This window comes from Ahaetulla prasina, chromosome 1 (assembly GCF_028640845.1).
Source record: "Ahaetulla prasina isolate Xishuangbanna chromosome 1, ASM2864084v1, whole genome shotgun sequence".
Lineage (NCBI taxonomy): Eukaryota > Metazoa > Chordata > Lepidosauria > Squamata > Colubridae > Ahaetulla > Ahaetulla prasina.
In genome coordinates this window covers 1,250,924-1,277,530 of record NC_080539.1, presented here as the reverse complement: position 1 = coordinate 1,277,530, position 26,607 = coordinate 1,250,924, and the positions used below count along the sequence as shown (strand labels likewise).

Below are 26,607 nucleotides of genomic sequence, written 5' to 3'. Positions count from 1 at the left end.
TCCTTAAAAACCTCCAGGGTTGGAGCACCCACGACTTCTGGAGGGAAGCCGGTCCTCTGATTGATTGATTGAGTGATTGATCGATAAGTCTCCACTTAATGTCTACAATAGGGTGAAATTGTGAGAGAGATATCTGGCAGAGTTCTCAATCTCGGGAGCTGGAAGATGGGATGGGTGGACTCCAACTCCCAGCATTCCCCAGCCAGCATAGCCCAGTGACGCTGGCATGATGTGAGGACGGATGCTCTCATCTCTGCCGCAGAGGAGCTCAGAGGCTGAGCACTGGCACCGCGCCAAGGGATTTTGTTGGTGGAGCCCCTGGGACTGGTTTTGTTTTGCACGTATGTTGTGTGTCTGTAAGAAAGAGAGCTTTTGCTCTGGCTGGGGGGAATCCTCGGTCAGCTTCCAAAAATGTGTGAATTTGAGCTCCTAGGATTTCCCCAGCCAGATGTACTTTAAGAGGGGAGGGCTCCAACTCCCAGAATCCCCCAGCCAGCATAGGTGACTGGGAATTCTGGGAGTTGAAGTCGACCCCTCTTATTTGCCAAGGTGGAGAAGAACAGACTGCTCTTTGCAAAATCTCTTCCTGGATCCATCCAAATTCAAATTCAAATTCAACTCAGAATAATTCCCAGCAGTTGCCGAGCAGAAGGAAATGGAGAGTGATCTGAGGTGTGGGGGGTGGTAATTACCGTAATCATTATAATAAGGTAATCATTGCCTTGGGAGAGAAAGCTTAAAATGTTTTGCACTGAACGAGTTTGGTCTAGGGAGTTCTAGTCTGGCCTTGAGCATGAAAGCCAGCTGGGTGACTCTGCCCAATCATCCAGGAGATGGTGAGTTCTAGTCCCACTTCAGCCCTGAAAGCAAAGTGAGTGACTTTGGGCCAGTCCCTCTCTATCGGTCCAGCCCACCTCACAGGGTGATTGTTGTGGGGAAAATAGAAGGAGGAAGGAGTACTACAGGAATGGGCAAAATTGTGGAAACCTTTTGGGAAAAGTGTATTTTCTAAAACTAATAACACCACTTTTTTTTGGGGGGGGAGTAGTACCCTAAAATTATATATCAATGGAAAGATAATTTAATCAAGAATGTAATGCAATAACTTTTATGAAGGACTTGCTATTAGAATAGAATAGAATTTATTGGCCAAGTGTGATTGGACACACAAGGAATTTGTCTTGGTGCATATGCTCTCAGTGTACATAAAAGAAAAGATACCTTCATCAAGGTACAACATTTACAACACAATTGATGGTCAATATATTAATATAAATCATAAGGATTGCCAGCAACAAGTTATAGTCATACAGTCATAAGTGGAAAGAGATTGGTGATGGGAACTATGAAACGATTAATAGTAGTGCAGATTCAGTAAATAGTCTGACAGTGTTGAGGGAATTATTTGTTTAGCAGAGTGATGGCCTTCGGGAAAAAACTGTTCTTGTGTCTAGTTGTTCTGGTGTGCAGTGCTCTATAGCGTCGTTTTGAGGGTAGGAGTTGAAACAGTTTATGTCCAGGATGCGAGGGGTCTGTAAATATTTTCACGGCCCTCTTCTTGATTCGTGCCGTATACAGGTTCTCAATGGAAGGCAGGTTGGTAGCAATTATTTTTTCTTATTTTTTTTAGAATAGCAGTTACAGGATAAAGAAGAAAAGTGAAACACGTAGAAAAAACAAGATACAAAAATTATCCCCATGTCAGTTAATCCTTTGTTGGGTAACCTTTAGCATGAATGATGGCCTTACAACATCTTCCCATGGAGTGAACCAAGTCTTTTAGTTCTGCAGCTGTTATGTGAAACCAAGATAGAATGATGGCTTCTATTAACTGGATTTTACTGCTGGGTCGCTTCTGACTAACCAGTTTCTTTAGTCGGCTCCATAGATTTTCAATTGGGTTAAGATCTGGGCTTTTCCCAGGCCATTCCAGCAGTGGAATAGGATTATTTTGAAACTCCAAAAAAAAAAAAGTGGTGTTATTAGCCATCAAACCTCCCAAATACACATTTCCCAAAAGGTTTCCACAATTTTGGCCACTACCGTATGCTTTCTGCTTTTGTGTTATGTATAAGAATAATAAAACACATAAATATCTAAGAGTGGGGTTGCTTTTTCTCAGTCGTCATTTGCCACGCCCGTTCTCTGCTTTTCCCCTGCAGGCGGCTGTTGCGGTTCCGATGACAAGCAGTACATCTACGGCGGCTGGGCCTGGGCCTGGTGGTGCATTTCTGACACCCAGAGGTAGGACCCTCCCTCCCCTCCTCTCTCTCTCCTTAGATGTGGCATGCCTTTGTTGTGACTTGTGGGCAGGAGCGGGGGTGGAGGGAGCAGTCCTATAAGTACGAGGAGCACCTTGGCAAGATGCTGGTGCCTCTCGGCTCCTGTTGGACCCACCTGCCCTGAACCTCTGCATCCCTTGGCTTTCTCCCTTGGCAGCCGGCCTCCAGCCTTCACGCTGGGAAGAGAACGGACGGATGGAACTGTTTATTGGGGCAGCGGGTGGGGGAGGAGGGAAGAGGCAGGACCCTTTTAGAGTTCTCTCCAGAAATGGGGTGCAGACATGCTTTGCCCAGCCATCATGCAGACCCTGGACTCTGCCTACCTGCAGGCGGGGGCCAAGTCTCCTAGACCAAGCCCAGCACGGTGGTCTGGGGGAGGGGTCACACGCCCACCCTGTCCATAGATACGGAAGGGCTTCCAGGCATTCTGGGTGCTTAGACCCCTTCTGGGGGAGTGTCCACTTCCTGCTTTCTGGGTGAGCCGGGGGGGGGGGGAGGAATCCCCTCCCAAAGTCACAATTCCCTGCTTCCAAAACACCACAACTTTTAAATTGAGGCACACACAGCGAGTCACTTAGTGACCGTTGGAAGTTAGAACAGCACTGGAGAAAGATTAATAGATAGATAGATAGATAGATAGATAGATAGATAGATAGATAGATAGATAGATAGATAGATAGATTCAAACACACATTACAATAAAATTCTAAACAATTTAAAATGAGAGTAGGGTAAAATACAATAGTTATATGATGAAATACAATAATTTAATACATAAATATATAAAATAGAATAAAATGAGATAAAATTATATATCACCGCTGCAATCTACCCCAGTCAGGCCCGGAGAAAGACAGCTTAGAATCGATCCTCACACTTACAGCTGTGACGCCGTTGCATGAACAAAATTCAGGCACTTGCAACCGACCTGTATTTACGATGGTTGCATGGCCTCGGGGGTCTTGGGAACGCCATTGGTAACTTTCCCAGCTGGCTTCTGACAAGCAAACTCAGTGGGGCGAGCTGGATCCGCTTAACAACCCTGGCAGAAAAGATCATAAAATTGGGCGAGACTCACTTAACAACCATCTTGCTTAGCAAGGGAAAGGGTGGTCCCGATTTTGGTTGTAAGTCGAGGACTACCTACAATTAAAATTATAATCAGATTTGAGGGTCAATTTAATACCAGAGTGGTTCTCCCTGGGCTGGTAGCGGAGATCTTTCCTTGAAGTTGAGCTAGAGTCCCAGAGCCCCCTAAAACAGTGGTCACCAACTGGTGATCCGTGGATCACTGGTGGTCCGCAAGAAATTTTTGGTGGTCCACAGGAAGATTATTTGCATTTTTTATACTGCACTAAATACTATTTATCTTTTTAAAAAAATCATATTAGTGGTCTGCGGGATTTAAAATTATGAATTTGGTGGTCCCTGAGGTCTGAAAGGTTGGTGACCCCTGCCCTAAAAATACCTTGTTGTGAAGAAAACAATTCCTCGGTCCATGTACTGAGTCGTCCGGCAGTTTTGCCAGTGAAGAACAAGCTGTTGCTGTTCCAAAGGGGCTTTTTTTTCCAAGAGGCAACTGGACTTTCTGGTTTTTCTTTGAAGACGTTTTGCTTCTCATCCAAGAAGTTCTGACTGGATGGTGGGGAATGGAAGGATTTATTATAAATGACCAGCCGTCTGCAAGGAGTATAAATCCTTCTGTTTCCCCCCCTCATCCAGTCAGAGCTGAAGAAGCTTCTTGGATGAGAAGCAGTGGTGGGATTCAGCCAGTTCGCACCACTTCAGTTGTTAACTTTCTGAGCATCTTGGTAAACTGGTTGTTGGAAGAAATCATTAGGGCAGAGAACCGGTTGTTAAATTATTTGAATCCCACCACTGATGAGAAGGGAAACCTCTTCAAAGGAAAACCAGAAAGTCCAGTTGCCTCTTGGGGAAAAAAGCCCCTTTGGGGCAACTGTGACCTGGATGATGGAGAATCTCCATAGACATCAAGCTACTGGTGATGGATCTAAGTAACATCACTGTTGGCTGCTCCAATTCTGGTTGCGATAAAAGAGAAGATTTGTAGCTCAGGGTTGAACTGTGGGGTCCTCGATGCTCTCTGAGCTTGGTAGTTTTGCTTCCAGACGTCTCATTACCAAAGTAGGAACCATCATCAGGGTTACATTTCCCTGTCCAGTTGTGTTCAGCTCTTGGGGGCAGTGCTTATCTCCGATTCTTAGCCGAGGGAGCTAAGGCATTGTCCAAAGGCATTTTACAGGGGTCATCTGGCCAGCATGAATATATGCCAAAGGCACACGGAATGCTGTTACCTTCCCACCCAAGTGGTACCTATTATCTCCTCGCATTTGTATGCTTTCAAAGAGTGGTGCGGTGGCCTAGAGGTGGAGCTCTCGCCTCACAATCAGGAGGCTGTGAGTTCGATCCTAGATAGAGGCAGATATTTCTCTCTCTCTGGGCACAGTGAGAATATATCTGCTGAACCAAACTCTGCATTGGCGACAGGAAGGGCATCCGGCCAGTAGAACACTCAGCTGTATTCAGTTGCCCAGATTCCACCCCGCAAGGGATTATGGGGTCATTAAAAGGAGATCATTTGTATCTTTTCAAACTGCTTGGTGGGCAGGAGCCGGGCTATGGAATGGGAGCTCACCCCATCATGTGACGCTCAGGTTTTGAACCCAGGCTGTCAGCTTTCTAGCCGACAAGCTCAGTGTCTTTAACCACTGAGCCACTGTGCCCACTTAACATTGTGCTATGTTCATGGGGTTAAATAACAGAATGAGAGAGACCTTGGAGGTCTTCTAGTCCAACCCCTGTTCAAGCAGAAGACCCTCTGCCATTTCAGACAAATGTCTCTCTAGTCTCCTCTTTAAAAGGATAAAAGTCGGGTTAAACGTACAGAGGAAAAAAAGTACTCTTTACAAAGAGCAAACTCTACTCACTCCGAGCACTGATAACATTATCTAGTTGGGTTGTGAAAGGTCTGCAGAAAACCAGCAAGCTCAGAGAGCACCAAGGACCCCACAATTCTGCTTGGTTTGGGCAGTGTAGAAACCCCCAAAAATGAATGATCAGATTAATCCCAAAGGTGCTTTTTTCAAGAGGCAACCGGACTTTCTGGTTTTTTCTTTGAAGAAGTTTCACTTCTCATCCAAGAAGCTTCTTCAGCTCTGACTGGATGGTGGGGAATGGAAGGATTTACACTCCTTGCGGACACCTGGTCATTTGTATCCTTTTCAGGGAGCCATTGAGGCCACCTGGAGGCTTTTCTGTGTCCTCAGGGTCACCTGAGTGCTGCAAATGGGGGCGGAGCCTTCTTGGAACTGCTGACAACAATTTCCACAACTTTCAACAGTTCCAAGAAGGCTCCGCCCCCATTTGCAGCACTCAGGTGACCCTGAGGACACAGCTAAGCCTCCAGGTGGCCTCAACGACCCTCTAAAAAGGATGCAAATGACCAGCTCTGTCTGCAAGGAGTATCAATCCTTCCCTTCCCCCACTCATCCAGGCAGAGCTGAAGAAGCTTCTGGGATATGAGAAGTGAAACGTCTTCAAAGAAACACCAGAAAGTCCAGTTGCCTCTTCAAAAACGGCATTTTGGGGACAACCATGACCTGGATGACTGAGAATCTCCATAGATGATAGAGATCTCAATAGATCTCGATCCTGGCTGACTGTCCGCTGCCATCCCCGGGCTCAACTTCCTTCCTTCTGTCCATCCCGGGATTGAACAACTCCTCCCTGTGCCCAGGGAGGGGAGGGGTTGACCGCTGAGATTCTTCCCCCTGAACAGAACAGCCCCTGCAGGAACACCGAACCAGGAGGGGCAGGCTCCCCCTTTCTCTCCTGCACCCCCAAGAATGAAGCTCTTGGGACATCAATATCATCATGACAGGATAATGACCTGTCACGATAGGTCATAATATCATAATATCATAATGATAGGGAGATCTGGGGTTAAGAAATATGGAATACGGGTAGTCCTCAACTTACGACCGCAATTGCACCCAAAACCTCCGTTGCTAAGAGAGACGGTTACGAAGCGAGTTTTGCTCCGTTTGAGAGCCTTTCTTGCTGTCGTCATTAAGCGAATCATTGTGGTTAAGTTAGTTGCACGATCGTTAAGTGAATCTGGCTTTCCTGTTGACTTCGTTGGTCAGCAGGTCACAAAAGGGGTGTCATGTGACCCTGGCACACTGCAAACCGTCGTAAATATGAGTCAATTGCCAAGCCTCCGAACTTTGATCACGTGACCATGGGGATACTGCGACGGTCATTAAGCGTGAAAAATGGTCATAAATCCCTTTTTTTTCAGTTGTTCATGTAGCTTCGGTCATTAAACGAATGGGTCTAAGTCAAGGACTACCTGTATGTTTAAATAAATAAATATAAATAAATAAATATAAATTAGGATGACTTCATTATTAATACCGGGAGGTTTACTTATAATTTCATTTTAGTGAAGTGTAAGAAAATAAATCTACATGAGGGATAATACATGAAGAAACTGCCTGCATTGCAGGAATTCAAAAATCCATATATTGATATAGCATTAATTCGCCTCCGAACATTATTAAATGTAGATCATGTAAAAATCAATTGCTTCATAATCTTCTTGGTTGAATCTAGATCAGATCATATGTCCCAAGTTTGGCAATTTTAAGACTTGTGGACTTCAGCTCCCAGAATCCCATGCTGGCTGTGGAATTCTGGGAGTTGAAGTCCACAGGTCTGAAAGTCGCCAAGGTTGGCCACCTCTGATCTATGTATTTATTTGTTTATATTCCGCATTTCTAGACACCCCTCCCCCCATCTCCCTCAAAAAGAGACCAGACGTTTCAAAAAGTAATATTTTAAAGAACGCGCGTCTTGAATCCATTCCTTAAAATCAGGAGTTTAAACTTCATCCATGTGAATGAAATCATGATCTTTGCCGCGTCCCTGGCTCAGCGCAGCTAGCGAGTTCCTCCTAAAATGTGAGATTCCATATTTGGGAGTCTTAATTCAACTTTACACTTTTTTAAATTACTACTTTTTCTCAAAGAGACACAACCTCTTGAGAAGACTTTTAAGAACCCTCCAGGCTGCGGCCAGGCTGGAAATCTTTTAAAACATCCTAGTCAACACGAAAGGATGTTTTGGGGTGAATTTGCTTCATTTCTTAGAGCATAACAGGTATATTTTGCTTCCCCCCCCCCCAAAGCTTGGAAACACCGTTTTCCCAAAACTGGAGAGTCCCAATTCCTCATCCTCAATCTCATTTGCCTTTGCTAATGCTAACCTTCACCTTGTTTTTAACCCCAGAAGTAAACATGTCTCGGTTGTGCAGGCCGAAGGATGAGTTAGCTTCCCTTGGCTTTATTTTTTTGTCACACCACACGACCCACGAGCAAGGCTGCTCCGAGTTGTAAAGGTGTTGCTCTTCAGAGCCAGTAGGGGGCGCTTGGCGCTTCTGATGGGCAGGATTGTCTTCTGCAGCTAATGGGCTGGCTGGCATATCCAGTGGCTTGGGGCCAGCCTAGATGGGGAGGCTTGCTTGCTTCCTTCCTTCCTTTCTGTCTCCCTCCCTCTTCTTCCTCTTCTCTCCTTTCTCCCTCTCTCCCACCCACCCACCCACCCTCTCCTTTCCTTCCTTCCTTCCTTCCTTCCTCCTGCCTCCCTCCTTCTTCTTCCTCTTCTGTCCTTTCTCCCTCTCTCCCATCCTCTCCTTTCCTCCCTCCTTCCTTCCTCTTCCTCTTCTATCCTTTCTCCCATCCTCTCCTTCCTTCTTTCCCTCCTCTTCTTCCTCTTCTGTCCTTTCTCCTCTCTCCCACCCACCCACCTCTCCTTTCCTTCCTTCCTTCCTTCCTTCCTCCTCTCCCTCTTCTGTCCTTTCTCCTCTCTCCCATCCTCTCCTTCCTCCTCTCCCTCCCTCCCTCCTTCCTCTTCCTCTTCTATCCTTTCTCCCATCCTCTCCTTTCCTCCCTCCCTCCCTCCCTCCTTCCTTCCTCTTCCTCTTCTATCCTTTCTCCCATCCTCTCCTTCCTCCTTTCCCTCCCTCCTCTTCCTCTCCTGTCCTTTCTCCCTCTCTCCCATCCTCTCCCTCCCTCACTCACTCCTTCCTTCCTTCTTTCCTTCCCTCCCTGGGCGTCTTCTGTGCAACCTCTGGGCCCCCTTTTTGTGATGGTGCCGTCCTTTCTGCTGTGTGAAGCCCCCCCTCTCCCCCCCACCCCGGTGATGGGCCAGGCTTTGCAGCACGGGATGGGGTTGTTGGGGGGTCTCCTTCCCCTTCTGCTTGTACTAACACAGAAAAAGACGAGGCTCTGGGTTTCCCCGGGGAGGACCCCAAGACTGGTGGGGGGAAGGCCTCCTCCCAGGGAGGGCAAGGGGGGGGGGCCTGAAAGCTTCCTCCGAGGTTTCTAGGGTCCCCTTGGCAAGTCTCCAAAGCTGGCACTTTGGAAGATATCCGCAGAGCAGGGAGGGCTCCATTTCCCAGTCCCTGTTCCCCCTTCCTCTGGAGCAGCCCCCCTCCAGGCCCCCTTTTTGCAGGGGGACAGCAGCCCCTCCCCTTCCTTCCCCTCCCCTTCCTGCTCTCGGGGAACCCAGGCAGAGGAAGAAGGGATGCACGGATTCCCCTCCCCCTTCTTTTGCCCGGGAAAGGAGGGGGGGAGCAGGAAGGGAAGAAGGGAACACCCGGGGCTTCCAGGAAGGATCAGAGCTCCTTGCCAACGTGTGCTTGGCAGGACTCCCTCTCCCCTTCAGCTGCCAGCACTGCCACTCCAAGCCTGCCTGGAGGCCCCAGGGGGGGTGACGGCATCCGGCCTCTGCTCTGCCAGGAGAGACGGACAGGAGGCCAGGGGGAGTCACCCAAGAGGCCCCCACTCAATCCAGCTTGAGTTGGGTGGTGTCACCCGGGGTTCTTTCTTCCTCCGTGCAGAAAGAATCCATTGGAACCATTAGCCAGTGGAACAATCAGTTGCCTCCAGAAGCTGTGGGGGCTTCATCACTGGAGGTTTTCCAGAAGAGACTGGACAGGCGTTTGTCCGGAATGTCCAGCTTCGTGAATTTTAAGACTTGTGGACTTCAACTCCCAGAATTCCCCAGCCCCCTAAACTAAGCTGGCTGAGGAATTCTGGGAGCTGAAGTCCACGAGTCTTAAAATTCTCGAAGTCTTAAAAGCCTCCAGTATTGGAGCACCCGCAACTTCTGAAAGCACGTCATTCCACCGATTAATTAACAGAATAACAGAGTTGGAAGGGACCTTAAAGGTCTTCTAGCCCAACCCCTGCTCGAGCAGGGGACCCTTACACCATTTCAGACAAGTGGTTGTTCAATCTCTTTTTAGGAGCCTCCAGTTTTGGAGCCCCCACAACTACTGGAGTCATGTTGTTCCAAGGAGTAATTTGTTCTCACGGTCAAGACACGACTCCTTAGTTCCAGGTTGCTTCTCTCCTTGCTTAGCTTCCATCCATTCGTCGCCATCCATTGCACCAGAGCGGGGGTGTCCGGAAAGAGACTTCAAAGCTGGACTAGTCTCTGGAGGAGACCCGGGCACAGGGTGCTCCCCCAAGGGGCCGGATCCTTTCTGATCTTCCTGCGCCCCAATGCCCTCCCCTCCTGGACCTAAGACCACAAAGGGGAGCCTTCCCTCTGCCTGGACCCTGTTGGAGAAGGCTGATCTCCCCCTTTGGAGCCCCTATCATATCATATACCCCACAAAGTCAATCACCCCGACGCACATCCTGCCCTGAAATGCCCATTTTCCTCCCTCCCCTTCCCCCCAAAGACGCACAAAGCCCCGTCTTTTCTCTCGGCAAGGGGGTCTCTGTTCTCTCTGGTAACCGCCTTTGTGTGTTTGGTGTGTCCCACCCTTATTTATCGCTGCTCAGACTGTCTTTGGAAGTCATGACCATCCTATGTCGCTGTGAGAATATTGAGACGTCGGAGGGGGTGCCACTGTACGTAACGGGGGTCGCTCAGGTAATAATCCTCCTGCTTCCCACGTCTCTGCCTAACCCTTCTCCGTCTTGCCTCCTTCTATCCCACGCAGCACCAGCAGCAGCAGCAGCCGAAGGCCCCCTCCCCGGCCTGTTTTTCTTCCGACAGGCCCCTCCTGGCACCGGTCCTCTCGCCTTTCCTCCCCCCCCCCGCACCCCCCTTCTGTCTCTGGCTCTGGCTCCCTGCTGTTGCCCTCCATGGTGATCCAGAGAGGCGCATGGGGAATGCTCCTTGTCTCGGTGGGAACGCGGCTGGCACTCGCTTCGCAAACCTGACACAGCAACACCCGACCCAGGTGTCTGGGGGCAGCAGCTGAACCCCGGGGCAAACTGTGCCACCCCTTGCTAGGTCCAAAATGGGCAGGTTTCTTCAGACCTGCCAGTGTGGGTCTCTTTGGCCCAGGAGGCCTCCATCAACCTGGGCCAAGGGTGGGCAATGAATTTTCCCGAGGAGCCACATCAAAAACCTGGGATTGTGGCGGAGAACGGAAGCAATAGGGCTGTGAAGTTGCGTAGGCACGCCCGCACGCACATGTGTACGTTGGGAAGAAAAGAAAGATACAGGTACTGCACACTCGGGCCCTGTGGCTAGACAGTTGTTACGTGAGCTTTGCCCCCTTTTACGACCTTCCTTGCCGGCGTCGTTAAGCGAATCCCCGCAGTTGCTAAGCGAATCACACGGTTGCGAAGGGAATCTGGCTTCCCCAGATGGGCTTGGCTCGCTAGAAGGTCGTAAATGTGAGACACGGCAAACCGTCATAAATACCGGTCAGTTTCCAAACTTCTGAATTTTGATGACGCGACCGTGGAGGTGCTGGGAGGATGAGCCCTTTTTTCAGCGCCAACATGACTTCGGTCATTAAAGGAACTGTCATTAGTCGAGGACTACCTGTACGTAAATTGAAAAAAACCCCAATAATAATTGCTTTCAAAGTTAAGGCAACCCACGGAGGCCAGACAGCGACAGCCAAAGGGCCAGATGTGGCCCATGGGCTGTAAAACTGCCCCACACTCCTTAGGGAATTCTGGGAGTTGAAGTCCGTAGTCTTTTAACTTTGCTTAACAATAGGCATACAAGGCTGATGAAACAATGGAAACCGGTATCAGACAGCAGATAATCTTCCAGGTCAGGCAGATTCACACATGGCTTACCAGGGTCACTTATTCTCTTTATTAAAAGGGGGGGATGGTTTCCTTGATTTCTAGGACCAGGGAAGGCTCCCCTGCCATGGGTGGTCTTGACTGTAGGGTTGAAGCTAGCCAGGAACAGCTTCAGGACCTCCGAGCAACCCTTTGGGGGGGGGGGTTGCCAGAGAGGGGAGAAGCTGCCTTAGGGCCTGCAGATCAGACCTTCGTGCCCCCCCCCCACTTCCCAGCCCCAGCAGCATCTCACAATCCCCGTGGTGAATGGAAAGCTGCTCTCCCGAAAGCCTCCCTTTTGTGATGGTGTCGGCCGAAGCAGACCGGCAGCCTGGTTATCCCGCAAAAGGCCGGGAAGCCTCCGTGTTACCTTGGACCCCCTGCAGCAGGTGGCCCCCCTGAGCCGAGAAGGGGAGAATTGGGCCAGCCACCTGGAAACGCGCCAATATTTTACGTTTCTTGGCAGGATTTCCCTAGAGATAATGACGTTACAGCCCAGGTGTGAGGACGTAGAGACGGCGGAGGGGGTAGCTTTAACTGTCACAGGTGTGGCCCAGGTACAGTACCTCCAGCGCCTCTTTTCAGGAATGCATGTCTCTGGTCTAACCTTCCTCCCCTCCCTGCCGGCCAGGAGGCAGCGGTCACCCGGACGGAGGGAGCCTTTCTTTTGCCAAAGCTGGGGAGGGGCTTCTTCACTCCCCCTGCCACCAGCCCACGCTGCACAACGGCCACGTTTCGGGTGGGAAGCCCGTCTGCTTCTTCTTATTCGTGGTCACTAAACGGGTGCTTCCCTCCGCACGTCACAGAGCGCGTCTGCCTGCTGCGGAGTCTACGTTGCTGGATTACGAGACGGGTCACTGGGCCGGTCACACAGTCTGGACGTTCTCCTCTGCTCCGGTTTTTAGTTTGGTGTTTCTGGTGTTTGGATCAGGAGCAGGGCACTGAATCCAGAAGCTGTTGCATCGCTACTTGGGGTACCTATTTTGTGCCGATAGAAGGGAATGTTTGTAGCTCAGGGTTGGAATGTGGGGTCCTTGGCGCTCCCTGAGTTTGGTGGTTTCCTTGCAGACATTTTATCACCCAAGTAGGTTACGTCATCAGTGCTACAAGAAAGGGCTCTTGCTTTATAGAGAGTAAGCCCCACTCCCTTCTAGCACTGATGATGTTCCCTGGTTGGGTCATGAAACGTCTACAAGAAAACCACCCAGCTCAGAGAGCACTAAGGACTCCCATGGTTGTCATCATCTCCTCCTCCTCCTCCTCCTCCTCCTCCTCCCTTCTAGCACTGACAGTCTCACCTAACTGAATCATGAAAGTCTGCAAGGAAAGAGCAAAACCCAGAGAGCCCCAAGGACCCCCACCCTTCCACCCGGAGCTACGAATATTCTACCCAAATCACTTGTGCATATATAGAGAGAGCATACCTCACTCCCTTCCAGCACTGATGACATTACCTAGTTGGGTCATGAAACGTCTGCAAGAAAACAACGCAGCTCGGAGGGCACCATGGGCCCCGCTTATTTTGTCTTTGGGATGCTAGCTGATACACAGGATGGGCCACACCATTGGTCCCTTCCTAATCATAGGGATGTTTAAAAATGAAGGACTTAAATGGAATTTTTTTTAAATTTACATTTATACCCCGCCCTTCTCCGAAGACTCAGGGCGGCTTACAGTGTGTAAGGCAATAGTCTCATTCTATTTGTATATTTACAAAGTCAACTTATTGCCCCCCCAACAATCTGGGTCATCATTTTACCTACCTTATAAAGGACGGAAGGCTGAGTCAACCTTGGGTTTGGTGGGGCTTGAACCTGCAGTAATTGCAAGCAGCTGTGTTTTAATAACAGGCTTCTTACAGCCTGAGCCACCACGGCTCCTTTCTCTCTCCTTTCTCTGTGGGAGGACGCTATAAGAGGCTGATGGGAGGAGGTCTGTTTACCACAAAGAGATGGAGTTTCAGTTGTCTTTGGCTACCACTTACTTGATGCCTGTTTTTATTTTCAGGGGTTTGAGTAGACCGGTGGTTCTCAACTTTGGCAAATTTAGTAAGAGGGGTGGACTTCAACTCCCAGAATTCCCCAGCCAACTACCTTCAGCCATACCCGTAGTAACCAAAGGGATAGCAGTACTACTGTAGTATTATTTAAAAGAACGAATCTCCTTTTTCATCCTACCCTACCCAAGGCCCCTGGGTCTAGGACAGCTCACCACGGCCAGCTCACTGCGGGACAAGAGTTACGTTACGAGCGAAGAAATGGTGGAATAGAATCATTCAAGAATGGATGCCAAAGGGGGACAAAACGAAATATGAACGGGCAAAAATTTTAAATTTTAAATAATCCAATTGAATAATTACACTGAATTGAATTTTAAATAATTCAGTTGAATAATTAAAACAAAAGATTATATTGTCCGACAGCCCAGCAGCAATCATAGTGAAAGCCGAGGAAAATGCCATTCCATTTCCCGCATAGCTCTTCCGGCCATCCTGGGAAGAGAATAAAAATAAAAAGCTGTAACATAATATGCTTGGTGTTTATTCAAAATTACGAATCCCCCAAAATCAGGAGACATCATCTACCACATCAATGCTGAGCGCCCCATGAGAAAAATTAGAAGAAAAGGTGATTTTGTTCAAGAAGCCCTAAGTAGACTAAAAAGGAACTCCAGATTTGCAAAACAAACACACACAGATGAGGAAAAAAAATCTGTAGCATTTCATAACATACATAGGAGATAAAGGCAAAAAAAAAAACATCAACCCAGCTATGAGATGATAAAATTGACTACAGGTTGGGAATATATTTAGACCATATCAACCATGAATCAGTATACAGGTAGTCCTCGACTTACAACCACAATTGAGCCCAAATTTTTGTTGTTAAGTGAGACAAGTGAATTCTGTCCTATTTTAGAACCTTTCTTGCCACAGTTGTTAAGTTAGTAACACAGTTGTTGAATGAATCTGGCTTCCCCAGTGGCTTTGCTGGTCACTAGGTTGCAAAAGGGGATCGTGTGACCTCGGGACACTGCAACCGTCCTAAGTACATGCCAGTTGCCAAGCATTTGAATTTCGATCACGTGATCGTTGGAGATGCTGTAATGGTGGTAAGTGTGAAAAATAGAATAGAATTTTTATTGGCCAAGTGTGATTGGACGCACAAGGAATTTGTCTTGGGGCATCTGCTCTCAGTGTACATAAAAGAAAAGATACCTTCATCGAGGTACAACACTTACAACACAAATGATGGTCATAGGGTACAATTTAACCCTTAATGATAGCAACAAAAAGTTACAGTCATACAGTCATGAGTAGTCATAAGTTACTTGGTGCCATTGTAACTTTGAACAGTCACTAAATGAACTGTTAAGTTGAGGACTACCTGTATTGAGGCCAACGTGTCACTAGTAATGAGTAGCTTTATGCATATATTACTGACATACCCCATCTTCCCACGAAAATAAATTCTTATAAATTTTTGCTCCAAAAGATGCATCCGGGCTTACTTTCCGGTTAGGTCTTATTTTTCAGGGAAATATGGTACTAAATGCATCCATCTGGCTGACAACTGGGGCTTAATTTTTGGGGTAGGGCTTATATAATGAGCATCCTGAAAAATCATATTTGGGCTTATTTTCCGGTTGGGTCTTATTTTCGGGGAAGCTGGAATATGAGATCCATCAAAGCCCTGCTGGCTGGGGAATTCTGGGAGCTGAAGCCCACAAGTCTTAAAAGTTGCTGAGGTTGGACAGCCCTGTTTTAAGGCACAGAGTAGGGTATAAGGAAGAGAGAGACCAATTCTGATTCTATCCGGGCCCCAGTCTGGATCTTGAGCCCTGGGGAGCAGTTCCCAGCTGCCACCCCAATCCTGCTTGAATTGCACATATAGGCTGGGTGAAACCAGACTTAATAGCAGGAACTGGGAGAGGGATCTTGGAGTCTTAGGGGACAACCAGCTAAATATGAGCCACCCATGTGCGGCGGTAGCTAAAAAAGCCAATGCAATCCTAAACTGCGTTAACAGAGATACACAATCCAGATCAAGGGAAGTACTAAGACCACACTATAAAGCCTTAGTAAGACCACACCTAGAATACGACATCCAGTTTTGGTCACCATGCTATAAAAAAGAAGTTGAGACTCTAGAAAGAGTGTAGAGAAGAGCAACCAGGATGGTTAGGGGATGACTGGAGGCTAAAACCTACAATCGATGGTTGCAAGAACTGGGCCTGGCTAGTCTAGTGAAGAGAAGGACCAGGGGAGACAGGAGAGCATCTTCCAATATTTGAGGGGCTGCCCCAGAGAGGAGGAAGGGGGTCAAGCTATTTTTCCAAAGCACCTGAAGGCCAGACAAGGAACAATGGACGGAAACTGAACAAGGAGAGATTCAACCTGGAAATGAGGAGGAATTTTCTGACTCTGAGAACCAACAACCGATGGAACAGAAGTTGCCTTCGGAAGTTGTGGGAGCTTCATCCCTGGAGGCCCTCAAGAAGAGACTGGACTGCTATCTGTCAAAAATGGTGGAGGATCTCCTGCTTGGACTAGATGACCTCCAAGGTCCCTTCCAACTCTGTGAATCTGTTAAATGCTGGGAAGCCCCTTGTGGAGACCCAGACCCACTCAAAGCCCTGGAGAAGAGCGCCCCCTTGGTGGAGGAGAGCTTACACCAGATGTGTTACTCTGGGTGTCTCCTATCCTAGAGTTGGCCTGGAGGAGGGTCTTGGGTCCCCCGGGCTTTCCTTGGGGCCAGCGGTGAAGCCCCTCGCCACTCTCCTGCCACCCTGATGAAGGCAGGTGTGGAAGGTTGCACCAGGTGCTGGTATTCCTCGACTTACAACCACAATGGAGCCCATTGCTGAGCATGACAGTTGCTAAGTGAGTTTTGCTCCATTTTACGACCTTCCTTGCTGCGGTCGTTAAAGGGAATCGCTGCAGGTGTTAACTTAGTAAGATAAAAACTGTTCAGTCATTCTGGCTTCCCCCTTGACTTTGCTGGTCAGAAGGTTGCAAAAGAGGATTGTGGGACCCCAGGAAACGGCAGCGGTCAGAAATGTGAGTCGGTTGGCCAAGCGTCTGGATTTTGGTCATGTGACCATGAGGAAGCTGCAATGGTCGTTTAGTGTGAAAAACTGGTCATAAGTCACGTTTTTCCCCAGTCACCTTGTAACTTTGAATGGTCACTAAATAAGAGGTCGTAAATTGAGGATTACCTGTATTAGTGGTAGCTAGGCTGATCCTGGTCTTTCCTACACACCTGCCCTCAGTGTTTGGGAGGGCAGGATCAGAATTGAGCTGGAAGGGACCTCGGAGGCCGCCTAGTCCAACCCCGGCTCAAGCAGGAGAGCCTATACCATTTCAGACAAGCGACTGTCCAATCTCTTCTTTAAAAATCTCCAGTGATGGAGCACCCACAACGTCTGGTGGCAAGCTGTTCCACTGGTTAATTGTCCTCACTATCAGGAAGTTTCTCCTCAATTTTGTGGCAGCCCCTGGCTACAAGATCTGGATTCTGGACAGATGTACAGAGCATTGTCACTTGAGTGGCTTTCTTTTGGGTTATAAGGGCCTGATAGAATTGGGGGCTTTTGCAAATCCCCCACCCACCCTCATCCTTGATCCTGGAAGAGTGCCAAGGCCTCTCCATAGTCCATCACCTGGACGTGTCCCTGGTGGTATATGTACCTGGGCACAATTTTCTAGCAAATTGAACGTTTTTCGATGGTTCTCTCCTAGGCTTTCAATGTATGCAGGTTGTCCTCAACTTACGACCACAGTTGGGAGGAGAATGAAACTTGCTAAGCAAGACAGCAATTTAGGGAATCATGGCTGATTTTACCATCTTTTTCTGCCATGGTTGTTAAGCCAATCAGTTGCGGTTGTGAAGTTCCTCATGCAGCCATGAAGCGTTTATCCAGAGTGATAAGGCAGGGGCACAATGAGAATATATCTGCTGAACAAAACTCTGCATTGGCGACAGGAAAGGCATCCGGCCATTCAGCGCTCTGCTAGCTTCATTCAGTTGCCCAGACTCCACCCCACAAGGGATTATGGGGTCATTAAAAGGGGATGATATAGGGCAGGGATCTCCAACCTTGGCTACTCATAAGAGGTCCCCGAGGCTTAAAAGCGGCCAAATAGAGTCTCCTGCCATAGGCAGGGGGGGTTGGACTAGAAGACCTCCAAGGTCCCTTCTAACCCTGTGATTCCATGTTCTAAATCCAAACGGATTCTCCATTGACTTTGCTTGTTGAAGGGCTGCCTGTTTCAATCCCCTAACCCAGCACGCTGCGATCGTGTTAAATGCTGGTTTGCCCGACGCCCAAATTTTGATCACGTGACCCCAGGGATGCTGCAACGGCCAGTCGCAAGTCAGTTTTTTTGCAGTGCTGATGGTCACTAAGCAAAACGGATGTAAGTTGAAGACTACCTGCAATCTGTGTTTAGGAGGGAACCTTGTCAAAGTGAAGAGGTTGGTTTCAAAATTCATCTATTTGTTGAATTTCTGAGGTTGCCCATCTTAGTCACTGACTCTCAAAATTGAACCAAGGAGAACTAGGGCTGGAAGGGACCTCAAGAGGTTTTCTAGCCCAACCCCCTTTCCCAAGGCAGGAGATTGACATGGCCAGACCCATTGACTCAGCCCCGTTCCCTGCACAGTTTTAACAGCCTCTCCTCTGCTGGATTCCTTGCCTGGCCTGGATCCCAAAATACAGGTAGTCCCTGACTTAACGACCACAATGGAGCCCAAAATTTCTGTTACTAAGCAAAACAGATGTTGAGTGAGTTTTTCCCCATTTTACAACCTTTCATGCTTACTTTCAAGTTAGTAACAGGGTTGTTAAGTGAATCTGGCTTCCCCATCGACTTTGTCAGACGGTCGCAAAAGGGGCTTCAGGACACTCCGACCGTCATAAATATGTCTGAATTTTGCAGTGGGGATTCTGTAATGCTCGTTAAGTGTGAAAAACGGTTGTAAGTCACTTTTTCCAGAGCCAAACGGTCACTAAGCAAACTGTTTTAAGTCAAGGACTACCTATATCTCCTTTTGGCTGTGTTTGCAATATAATCGTGGGGTCCCGCAAGTGGGGGCTGGGCTGGGCTGGGGAAGGGGGAAGAGATCTTGCTTAAATTAAGGAAAACAGAACTGCCGGCAGCGGCTAAGGAGGAAGAGAGGCTTAACCGTAGAATTTGGTACAGATTTTTGTGTGGGCCAGTTCAGTGTTTCTCAGTCTTGCCCACTTGGAGATGGGTGGGCTTCAACTCCCAGAATTCCCCACCAGCAGGAAATCGGGAAGGCAGCCAGCTGGAGCATTGTGGGAGTTGTAGTCCACCCATCTTCAAGTGGCCAAGGAAATAGGGATTTAATGTCTGTATCTGGGGTGTCAAACTCAATTTCATGGAGGGCCGCATCAGGGTTGTGTTTGACCTTGGGGGGGCAGGATGGGTGTGGCCAGTTCGACGTCACTCATGTCGGGGGCACCTGTGGCAGCTCGAGCATCTCTGCCATCCAAAACGGAGGTCCATCTTCAGGGGTAGAGGGTCGCAGGAGGCCGTCGCAGCCAAAAACAGAGGTTGGGAAGGTGGCAGAGGCACCGCGGGTCAGTCCTCCACTGTTCCAGGGTGGCCCCAGGGGCCAGATCTAAGCCTGATCCAGCCCACAGTCCTTGAGTTTGACACCCCTGATCTATATGAAGCTGTGGCCCATGAGTTCAACTAGAGTAATAGACCAAAATTTTTCAACCTTATAAACTTTTAAGATAGGTGGACTTCAACTCTCAGAATTCCCTAGCCGGCAGGAAATTGAGAAGCCAGCCAGCTGGAGCATTGTGGGAGTTGAAGTCCACCCATTTTCAAGTGGCCAAAGAAATAGGGATTTAATATCTATATCAGGGGTGTCCAAACTTGGCCCTTTGAAGAATGGTGGACTTCAACTCCCAGAATTCCCCAGCCAGTATGAGCTATAAACATGAGCAAGTTGCTTGCTGGGGAATTCTGGGAGTTGAAGTCCACCACTCTTCAAGGGGCCAAGTTTGGACACCCCTGATCTATATGAAGCTACAGGTCTGGGGGGCAGTGTAGAATGATCCATCAGTTCAAATAGACTAATATTTTCCAACCTTATAAACATTTACGGTAAGTGGACTTCAACTCCCAGAATTCCTCAGCCTGCTGAGTTGAAGTCTTCCTATCTTAAAAGTTTATAAGGTTGACAAATGCAGGTAGATCTTGACTTATGACCACAGCTGAGCCTAAAATTTCCAGTGCTAAGTGAGACAGCTGTTAAGTAAGTGTTATCCCATTTTACGACCTTCCTTGCCACCGTTGTTAAGCAAATCACTGCTTAGACTAGTCCCGTGCTCATTAAGTGAATCTGGCTTCCCCATGGATTCGTCTTTTCAGAAGTTCACAAAAGGGGATTACGTGACCCCAGGAGAATGGGACTGTTGTAAATAGGAGCCAGCTGCAAATTTTGATCACAGGGAATGTTGCAACGGTCATAAGTGTGAAACGGCACTATTTTTCAGCTCCATTGTAAGTTTGAACAGTCTGTTGTAAGTCAAGGACTACCTGTACTGGTCTCGTTAATTGAAAGCACCTCCTTTTGTGCCGGAACCCGGGGGGCCCTGGGACTCTCTTTAAAGTAGAGTCCCCTTGAACATAGCAGCATACAAGCCCCTAAGGAGGTTTCACCTGAATTCACCATTTTGGTGCCTCCATCGGGAGGTCAGCCTTCTCGCCTTGGGTTCTTCTCCTGACCTCTTCCCCACTACTGGCTGGTCTTAAAAGGGTTAGGGGGGAGGGTGGCTGAGGGGTTCCCTCTCCTCTGGCTGGCCTCTGGGAAGCCAGGAGTCCTAAAAGCCAAGCAAATGTCCACCTGGCCATCTCTGGTGACCAGCCGGGTCTTCTCACGTTGTTTCCCTTTGGCCTGTAGGTGAAAATAATGACCGACAAGGAACTCCTGGCCGTTGCTTGCGAGCAGTTCTTGGGGAAGAATGTCCAGGACATCAAGAACGTGGTTCTGCAGACGTTGGAGGGGCACCTTCGGTCCATCCTGGGTGCGTATCGGCAGGCAGGAAGGTCATGAATAAATGGCTTACAAAGCGCTCGTAACTGAAGCACAAACTGCCTCCTAGTCTCCCTTGTGAGGCCAGGCCAGGCGACTTAGGCTGGCAGATGTCTGTGGAGATACTCCTCATCCAGGTCATGGTTGTCCGGAAGATGCTTTTTCCAATCGGAGGGGTTTTTTTTTCCCCTCTTTGGAAACATTTTGCTTCTCATCCAAGAAAAATAGCTGGTACCTTGCTCAACAGCAGTAACTGCCAGAGGGATCTTGGAGTCCTAGTGGACGACCACTTAAATATGAGCCCGCATTGTGCAGCAGCTGCCAAAAAAGCCAACACAATCCTATGTTGCCTTAACAGGGATAGAATCAAGATCATGTGAGGGGTTAATACCACTTTATAAGGCCTTGGAAAGGCCACACTTGGAATAATGGATCCAGTTTTGGTCACCACGATGTAAAAAAAGATGTTGAGATCCTAGGTCAAACTAGGCCAATCTATTTTTCCAAAGCACCAGAAGGCAAGATGAGAAGCAATGGATGAAAGATAAGGAGAGAAGCAGCCTGGAATTAAGGAGAAATTTCCTAACGGTGAGGACAGTTAACCAGTGGAACTGCTTGCCACCAGAAGTTGTGGGTGCTCCATCGCAGGAGGCTTTTGAAGAAGACACTGGACGGCCATTTGTCTGGAATGGTCTAGGGTCTCCTGCTTGAGCAGGGACTGGACTAGAAGACCTCCAAGGTCTCTTCCAACTCTGTTATTCTGCTTGTCAAAAGGTTGCCAACAGAGATCAGTTGCCCCGGACACTGCGACTGTCATGAATACATGCCACTTGCCAAGTATCTGAATTTTGATCATGTGACCCTGGGGATGCTCCAATGGTCATATGTGTGAAAACCAGTCACATCATTTTTTTCAGTGCTGTCGTAACTTCAAATAGTCACTAAATGAACAGCTGTAAGTCGAGGACCGTCAGTAACTGCCTGCAAACCCAGGCAAAGGAGTCCCTTTTGAGACTTGCTCCCCTCCGTCCTGTTCGGCTGTCGGTGTTTGTTTTTGTACACGTGTGTGTATATTGTGGGTGCGTGATTTCTTTCTCGGCCTTGCAGGCACTTTGACCGTGGAGCAGATCTATCAGGACCGAGACCAGTTTGCCAAGCTGGTGCGGGAGGTGGCAGCGCCAGACGTGGGCAGGATGGGCATCGAGATCCTCAGCTTCACTATCAAGGTACGAGGGGCTGGGGCTGGGGGGCACCTTTGGGCAGGGGGGAGGGAGGGAGGGAGGGGGAACCTCCCAGACAGCCTAGGTGAGAGAAAGAGGGGGAAGAAGACGGCTGCTCCCTCAGAGTTCCCAGAGAGTCGAGTCTTCAGTCCGGCAAGATTCGGTCTCCAGGTCTGAAGATCCTGAAGAATCACCACCTCTCATTTTTGGTTTGGGGCCTGGCATACGGTGGATGAGGGATTCTGGGAATTGTTCCATACACAGTGGCTGGGGAATTCTGGGAGTTGAAGTCCACACCTGTTGACTGAGGGATTCTGGGAGTTGGAAGTCCACACCTGTTGACTGAGGGATTCTGGGAGTTGAAGTCCACAGACGGTGGATGAGGGATTCTGGGAATTGTTCCATAGACAGTGGCTGGGGAATTCTGGGAGTTGACATCCCAGTTCAAGGTGAGACTGGAATGTGCTGAGGGGGCGTTTTGCACCCTCCCGAGGGGGATCCGGCCTTGAGCCCTCCTCATTCCTTCCCTTGCAGGATGTCTACGATAAAGTCAGCTACCTGAGCTCGCTGGGAAAAACCCAGATTGCCGTGGTCCAGCGAGACGCCGATATCGGCGTGGCCGAAGCCGAGCGAGACGCCGGCATCCGGGTACGTGGAGTGAGCGAAACCCCTCAGCTGCTTTGCCCTCTTCTCTGGAGGGTCCTTGGGGCCCCCGCTGAGCGGACGTGGGCTTTTTGTTGCTGCAGGAGGCCGAGTGCAAGAAGGAGATGTTAGATGTGAAGTTCATGGCGGACACCAAAGTGGCCGACTCCAAGCGGGCCTTTGAAATGAAGAAGGCCGCCTTCACTCAGGAGATCAACATGAAGGTGAGACTCTCCTGTGGGGGGCGGGGGGGGGGGAGAGAGCTTGAAGCTGCAGGAGAAAAGAGCCTGGGAAGCCCCCAGCACCTTCCCTAGAAGCTCCCTTTACGCTTGGATCCCAGCAGAAGAGGACCTCTGAAGCCCAGGGCTGGACCTTGGGGTCCTTGGGGCTCTCTGAGTCTGCTGGTTTTCTCTCAGGCGTCTCATGACCCAGCTAGGTGACACCATCAGTGCTGGAAGGGAGTGTCTTTGTGCAAAGGAGGAGGAGGAGGAGGAAAAGGAGGATTGTGGGGTCCTTGGTGCTCTCTGAGTTTGACTGTTTACTTGAGACGTTTCATGACCCAGTAAGGTAACGGCATCAGTGGTTGAAGGGAGTAGAGTTTTGCGGGGGGCAGGAGGACTGGGCGGTCCTTGAGGCTTTCTGAGCCTGGTGTTTTTCTTTCAGACGTCTCGTGACCTAACTAGGTGACATCATCAGTGCCAGTAGGCCGTGGGCTTTGCTCCCAGCTGATATGTCACAGCTTGCCCTGTCAGTGTTGGTGGGAGATGCTTCCTTGATTAGCCTGGTTTTCCTCTTGATTTGTCTGTCAGTTTCCTGATGGGCGGATTGTCTGACGCTTGATTGTCGGTCTGGTCACTCTGGTGTTAATTGAATCTCTGCATATCTGGGTGTTGATTGCCAGCAAGAAGCTATCTTGGTCTCTTTCTTTCTTTTGAGTGGAATTAAATGTCTTTTATCTTGATATGCCTAATAACAGCTGATTTGTCTCAGTGCCGGAATTCTCCAGCAGTTCCTTCATTAAGGAGCCACCAAAAGGAAAACAAGGCTCCCATCAACACAGGCAGGGCAAGACACTTCTATATAAACAGAGAGCCAACCCTGCTCCCTTCGGGTCAGGAAAGGTCTGCAAGAAAACCCCCAAGCTCAGTAGCAGGGACACCCCAGTCCTTTTTTTCTTCCTCCTTCTCCTCCTCCTCCTCCTTGCAAACTCCACTCCCTTCTAGCACTGATGATGTTACCTAGTCGGGTCACGAAATGTCTGCAAGAAAACAGCCAAGCTCAGAGATTAATAAACACCCCAAAATCCTCCTCCTTCCTCTTAATCTCCCCCCCCCCCGCACACACACACTTAATTCCTTCTTCTTCCCCTTCTCCTACTCCTCTTCCTCCTCTCCACAACCCTCCCTTCTAGCACTGATGATGTTGCCTAGTCGGGTCAGGAAATGAGTGCAAGAAAACCAGCCCAGCTCAGAGAGCTCATCCAGGACCCCGCATGTTTTGGCTATCCCAGCCTCGGGTGGGGGGTGGGGGCGGAGCCAAGGGGGCAGTGAGAAAGGTCTTGGGTGGGAAAACCAGGAAAAGATTTGGGTTGGCAAGGAGAAACCTCCTCCGCAGCTCTGGGTTGGAGGGAAAATCAACCCCCCCCCTCAGGGCTCCAGGCAGAGCAGCGGCCTTAACCCCGGCCACTCCCTGGCTCTGACCGCCTCCTTTCCTCCGGACAGTCGGCCGAGGCTCAGCTGGCCTACGAGCTGCAGGGCGCCAAGGAGCAGCAGAAGATCCGCCAAGAGGAGATCGAAATCGAGGTGGTCCAGCGCCGGCGGCAGATCGACGTGGAGGAGAAGGAGATCGTGAGGATGGACAAAGAGCTCATCGCCACCGTCCGGCTGCCGGCCGAGGCCGAGGCCCACCGCATGCAGGAGATCGCCGAGGGGGAAAAGTGAGCGTGGGGCAGAGGGAAGGAGACCTGGCTCGGGCGGGGGGTTGTTTGTTCCACGGGCTTCCCCCCTCCCCAATCCTGAATCTCCTCATGGGGTGAAATGATGGGGACCATCAGTTAGAGACCTACATTGGGGGGGGGAGTCCCAAGAGGTCTCGTCTTCTCTGCTGTGGTGCCCACCTTCTGCAATGTCCTTCCCCCCCACACAAAAAAAATTAGATCGGCCCCATCCCTTTTTTTTTTTAATTTGCATTTATATCCCGCCCTTCTCCGAAGACTCAGGGCGGCTTACACTGTGTCAAGCAATAGTCTCCATCCATTTGTATATTATATACAAAGTCAACTTTTGATATTCTGAAAGGCCCCCCCCCACCCGTCCTCCAGGTCGTCCTCGACTTACAACAGTCTGTTTAGTGACCATTCAAACAGCCGCACTGAAAAAAGTGACTTGGTAGGACTGTGTTTCACGCTTACGACCGTCGTAGCATCATGTGATCCAAATTCAGAGGCTTGGCAACTGACTCGTATTTATGATGGTCACACTGTCCCACGGGGGGGAGGGGTCACGGGATCCCCTTTGGTGACCTTCTGACCAGCACATTCCATGGGGAAGCCAAGTTCGCTTACCGACTGATTCACTGAATGACTGCAGTGATTCTCTTAAGAAGGGTGGCAGAAAGGTTGTAAAACGAAGCACAAATCTCGCTTAGCAATGGAAACGTTGGGCTAAGTCGAGGCAGGCCTTCCACAGGTGGGAAGACTCAACCCTCCAGAGCAGGGCTCTCCAACCTTGGCCACTAAGTCCTGTGGACTCCAACTCCCAGGATTCATCAGGCAGCTTTGCTTTGCTGGCTGAGGAATTCTGGGAGTTGAAGTCCACAGGTCTTAAAGTGGCCATGCTCTGCCCTGACCGAGAAGGCCGAGGGCCCCCCCCCGGACCCCTTTAGCAGTGCCCGTCTCTTCCTCTCCGAAGGGTCAAGCAGGTGCTGATCGCCCAGGCCGAAGGGGAGAAGATCCGCAAGATCGGCGAGGCCGAAGCCCTGGTGATCGAGGCCATTGGCAAGGCCGAGGCCGAGAAGATGAAGCTCAAGGCGGAGGCCTACCAGCAGTATGGGGAGGCAGCCAAGATGGCCTTGGTGCTGGACGCCCTGCCTCACGTGAGTGCCTGGCCTGCCGGGGGGGGGGGCAGGGGGCTCCCTTTCCCTCCTGCTGAGCATCTTCATCCTTAACGAAAAGGAAGACTAGGGGTGACAGGTTCCAGTAGTTGAGGGGCTGCCCCAAAGAGGAGGGGGGTCAAATTATTTTCCAGAGCACCTGAAGGCAGGACAAGAGCAGGACAAGATGGAAACTAAAGCAACCCGAAATTAAGGAGAGATTTCCTGACAGTGAGGACAATTAACCAGTGGAACCGCTGGCCACCAGAAGTTATGGGTGCAGTTGTGGAGACTGGGTAGCCATTTGTACGAAATAGTATATAGGGTCTCCTGCTTAAACAGGGGGTTGGACTAGAAGACCTCCGAGGTCCCTTTCAACTCTGTCATTCTGTTAAAAAAGATGTTGAGATTCTAGAGAAGAGCAACCAGGATGATGAGGGGATGACTGGAGGCTGAAACCTACGATGTACAGTTGCAGGAACTGGGCCTGGCTAGTCTAGGGAAAAGAAGGACCAGGGGAGACATGACAGCAGTCTTCCAATATTTGAGGGGCTGCCACAGAGAGGAGGAAGGGGCTCAAACTATTCTCCAAAGCACCTGAAGGCCAGAGAAGGAAGAATGGATGGAAACTGATCAAGGAGAGATTCTACCTAGAAATAAGGAGGATTTTTTTCTGACCGTGAAAACAATCAACCCATGGAACAGAAGTTGCCTTCGGAAGTTGTGGGAGCTTCATCACTGGAGGCCCTCAAGAAGAGACCGGACTGCCCTCTGTCAGGAATGGTTTTAGGGTCTCCTGCCTGAGCAGGGGGTTGGACTAGATGACCTCCAAGCTCCCTCCCAACTCTGTCATTCTGTTCTCCCTCCGCAGATCGCAGCCAAGGTCTCGGCTCCCCTGTCCAAGGTGGACGAGATCGTCATCCTCAGCGGAGACAACAACAAGGTGACGTCGGAGGTGAACCGGCTCCTGGCTGAGATCCCGGCGTCTGTGCATGCCCTCACCGGAGTCGATCTCACCAAGGTGAGCCAGGGGGCCGCGCCTCCTCGCACTCGCCCCCTTTGGCCCGGGAGGTCTGCCGCATGGGATGCAGGAGCCTGGTTGCTGGAGGCGGGGTTCCACCTGAGGTCGTTGGGGGAGGGGCTGCCCTCAAGGCAGAGAGTGGAGACTGAGGGTAATGCC

At 49.7% G+C, this 26,607-nt stretch overlaps 1 protein-coding gene across 3 annotated transcripts in view; it reads left to right on the top strand.

The window, feature by feature from the left end:
- Positions 1 to 26,607, top strand: part of FLOT2 (flotillin 2) — a 38,510-nt gene that overhangs the window by 10,275 nt on the left and 1,628 nt on the right. The window contains exons 2-10 of one of the 3 annotated variants that reach the window (XM_058163940.1): positions 2,163 to 2,244; positions 11,871 to 11,961; positions 20,344 to 20,467; positions 21,583 to 21,701; positions 22,230 to 22,343; positions 22,442 to 22,561; positions 24,059 to 24,273; positions 25,247 to 25,430; positions 26,299 to 26,448. In XM_058163940.1, the coding sequence (XP_058019923.1) occupies positions 2,163 to 2,244; positions 11,871 to 11,961; positions 20,344 to 20,467; positions 21,583 to 21,701; positions 22,230 to 22,343; positions 22,442 to 22,561; positions 24,059 to 24,273; positions 25,247 to 25,430; positions 26,299 to 26,448 (1,199 nt within the window). Of the gene's footprint in view, positions 1 to 2,162; positions 2,245 to 10,156; positions 10,248 to 11,870; positions 11,962 to 20,343; positions 20,468 to 21,582; positions 21,702 to 22,229; positions 22,344 to 22,441; positions 22,562 to 24,058; positions 24,274 to 25,246; positions 25,431 to 26,298; positions 26,449 to 26,607 lie in introns of all 3 variants that reach the window. The other 2 variants (XM_058163941.1, XM_058163942.1) reach the window with 2 other exon arrangements.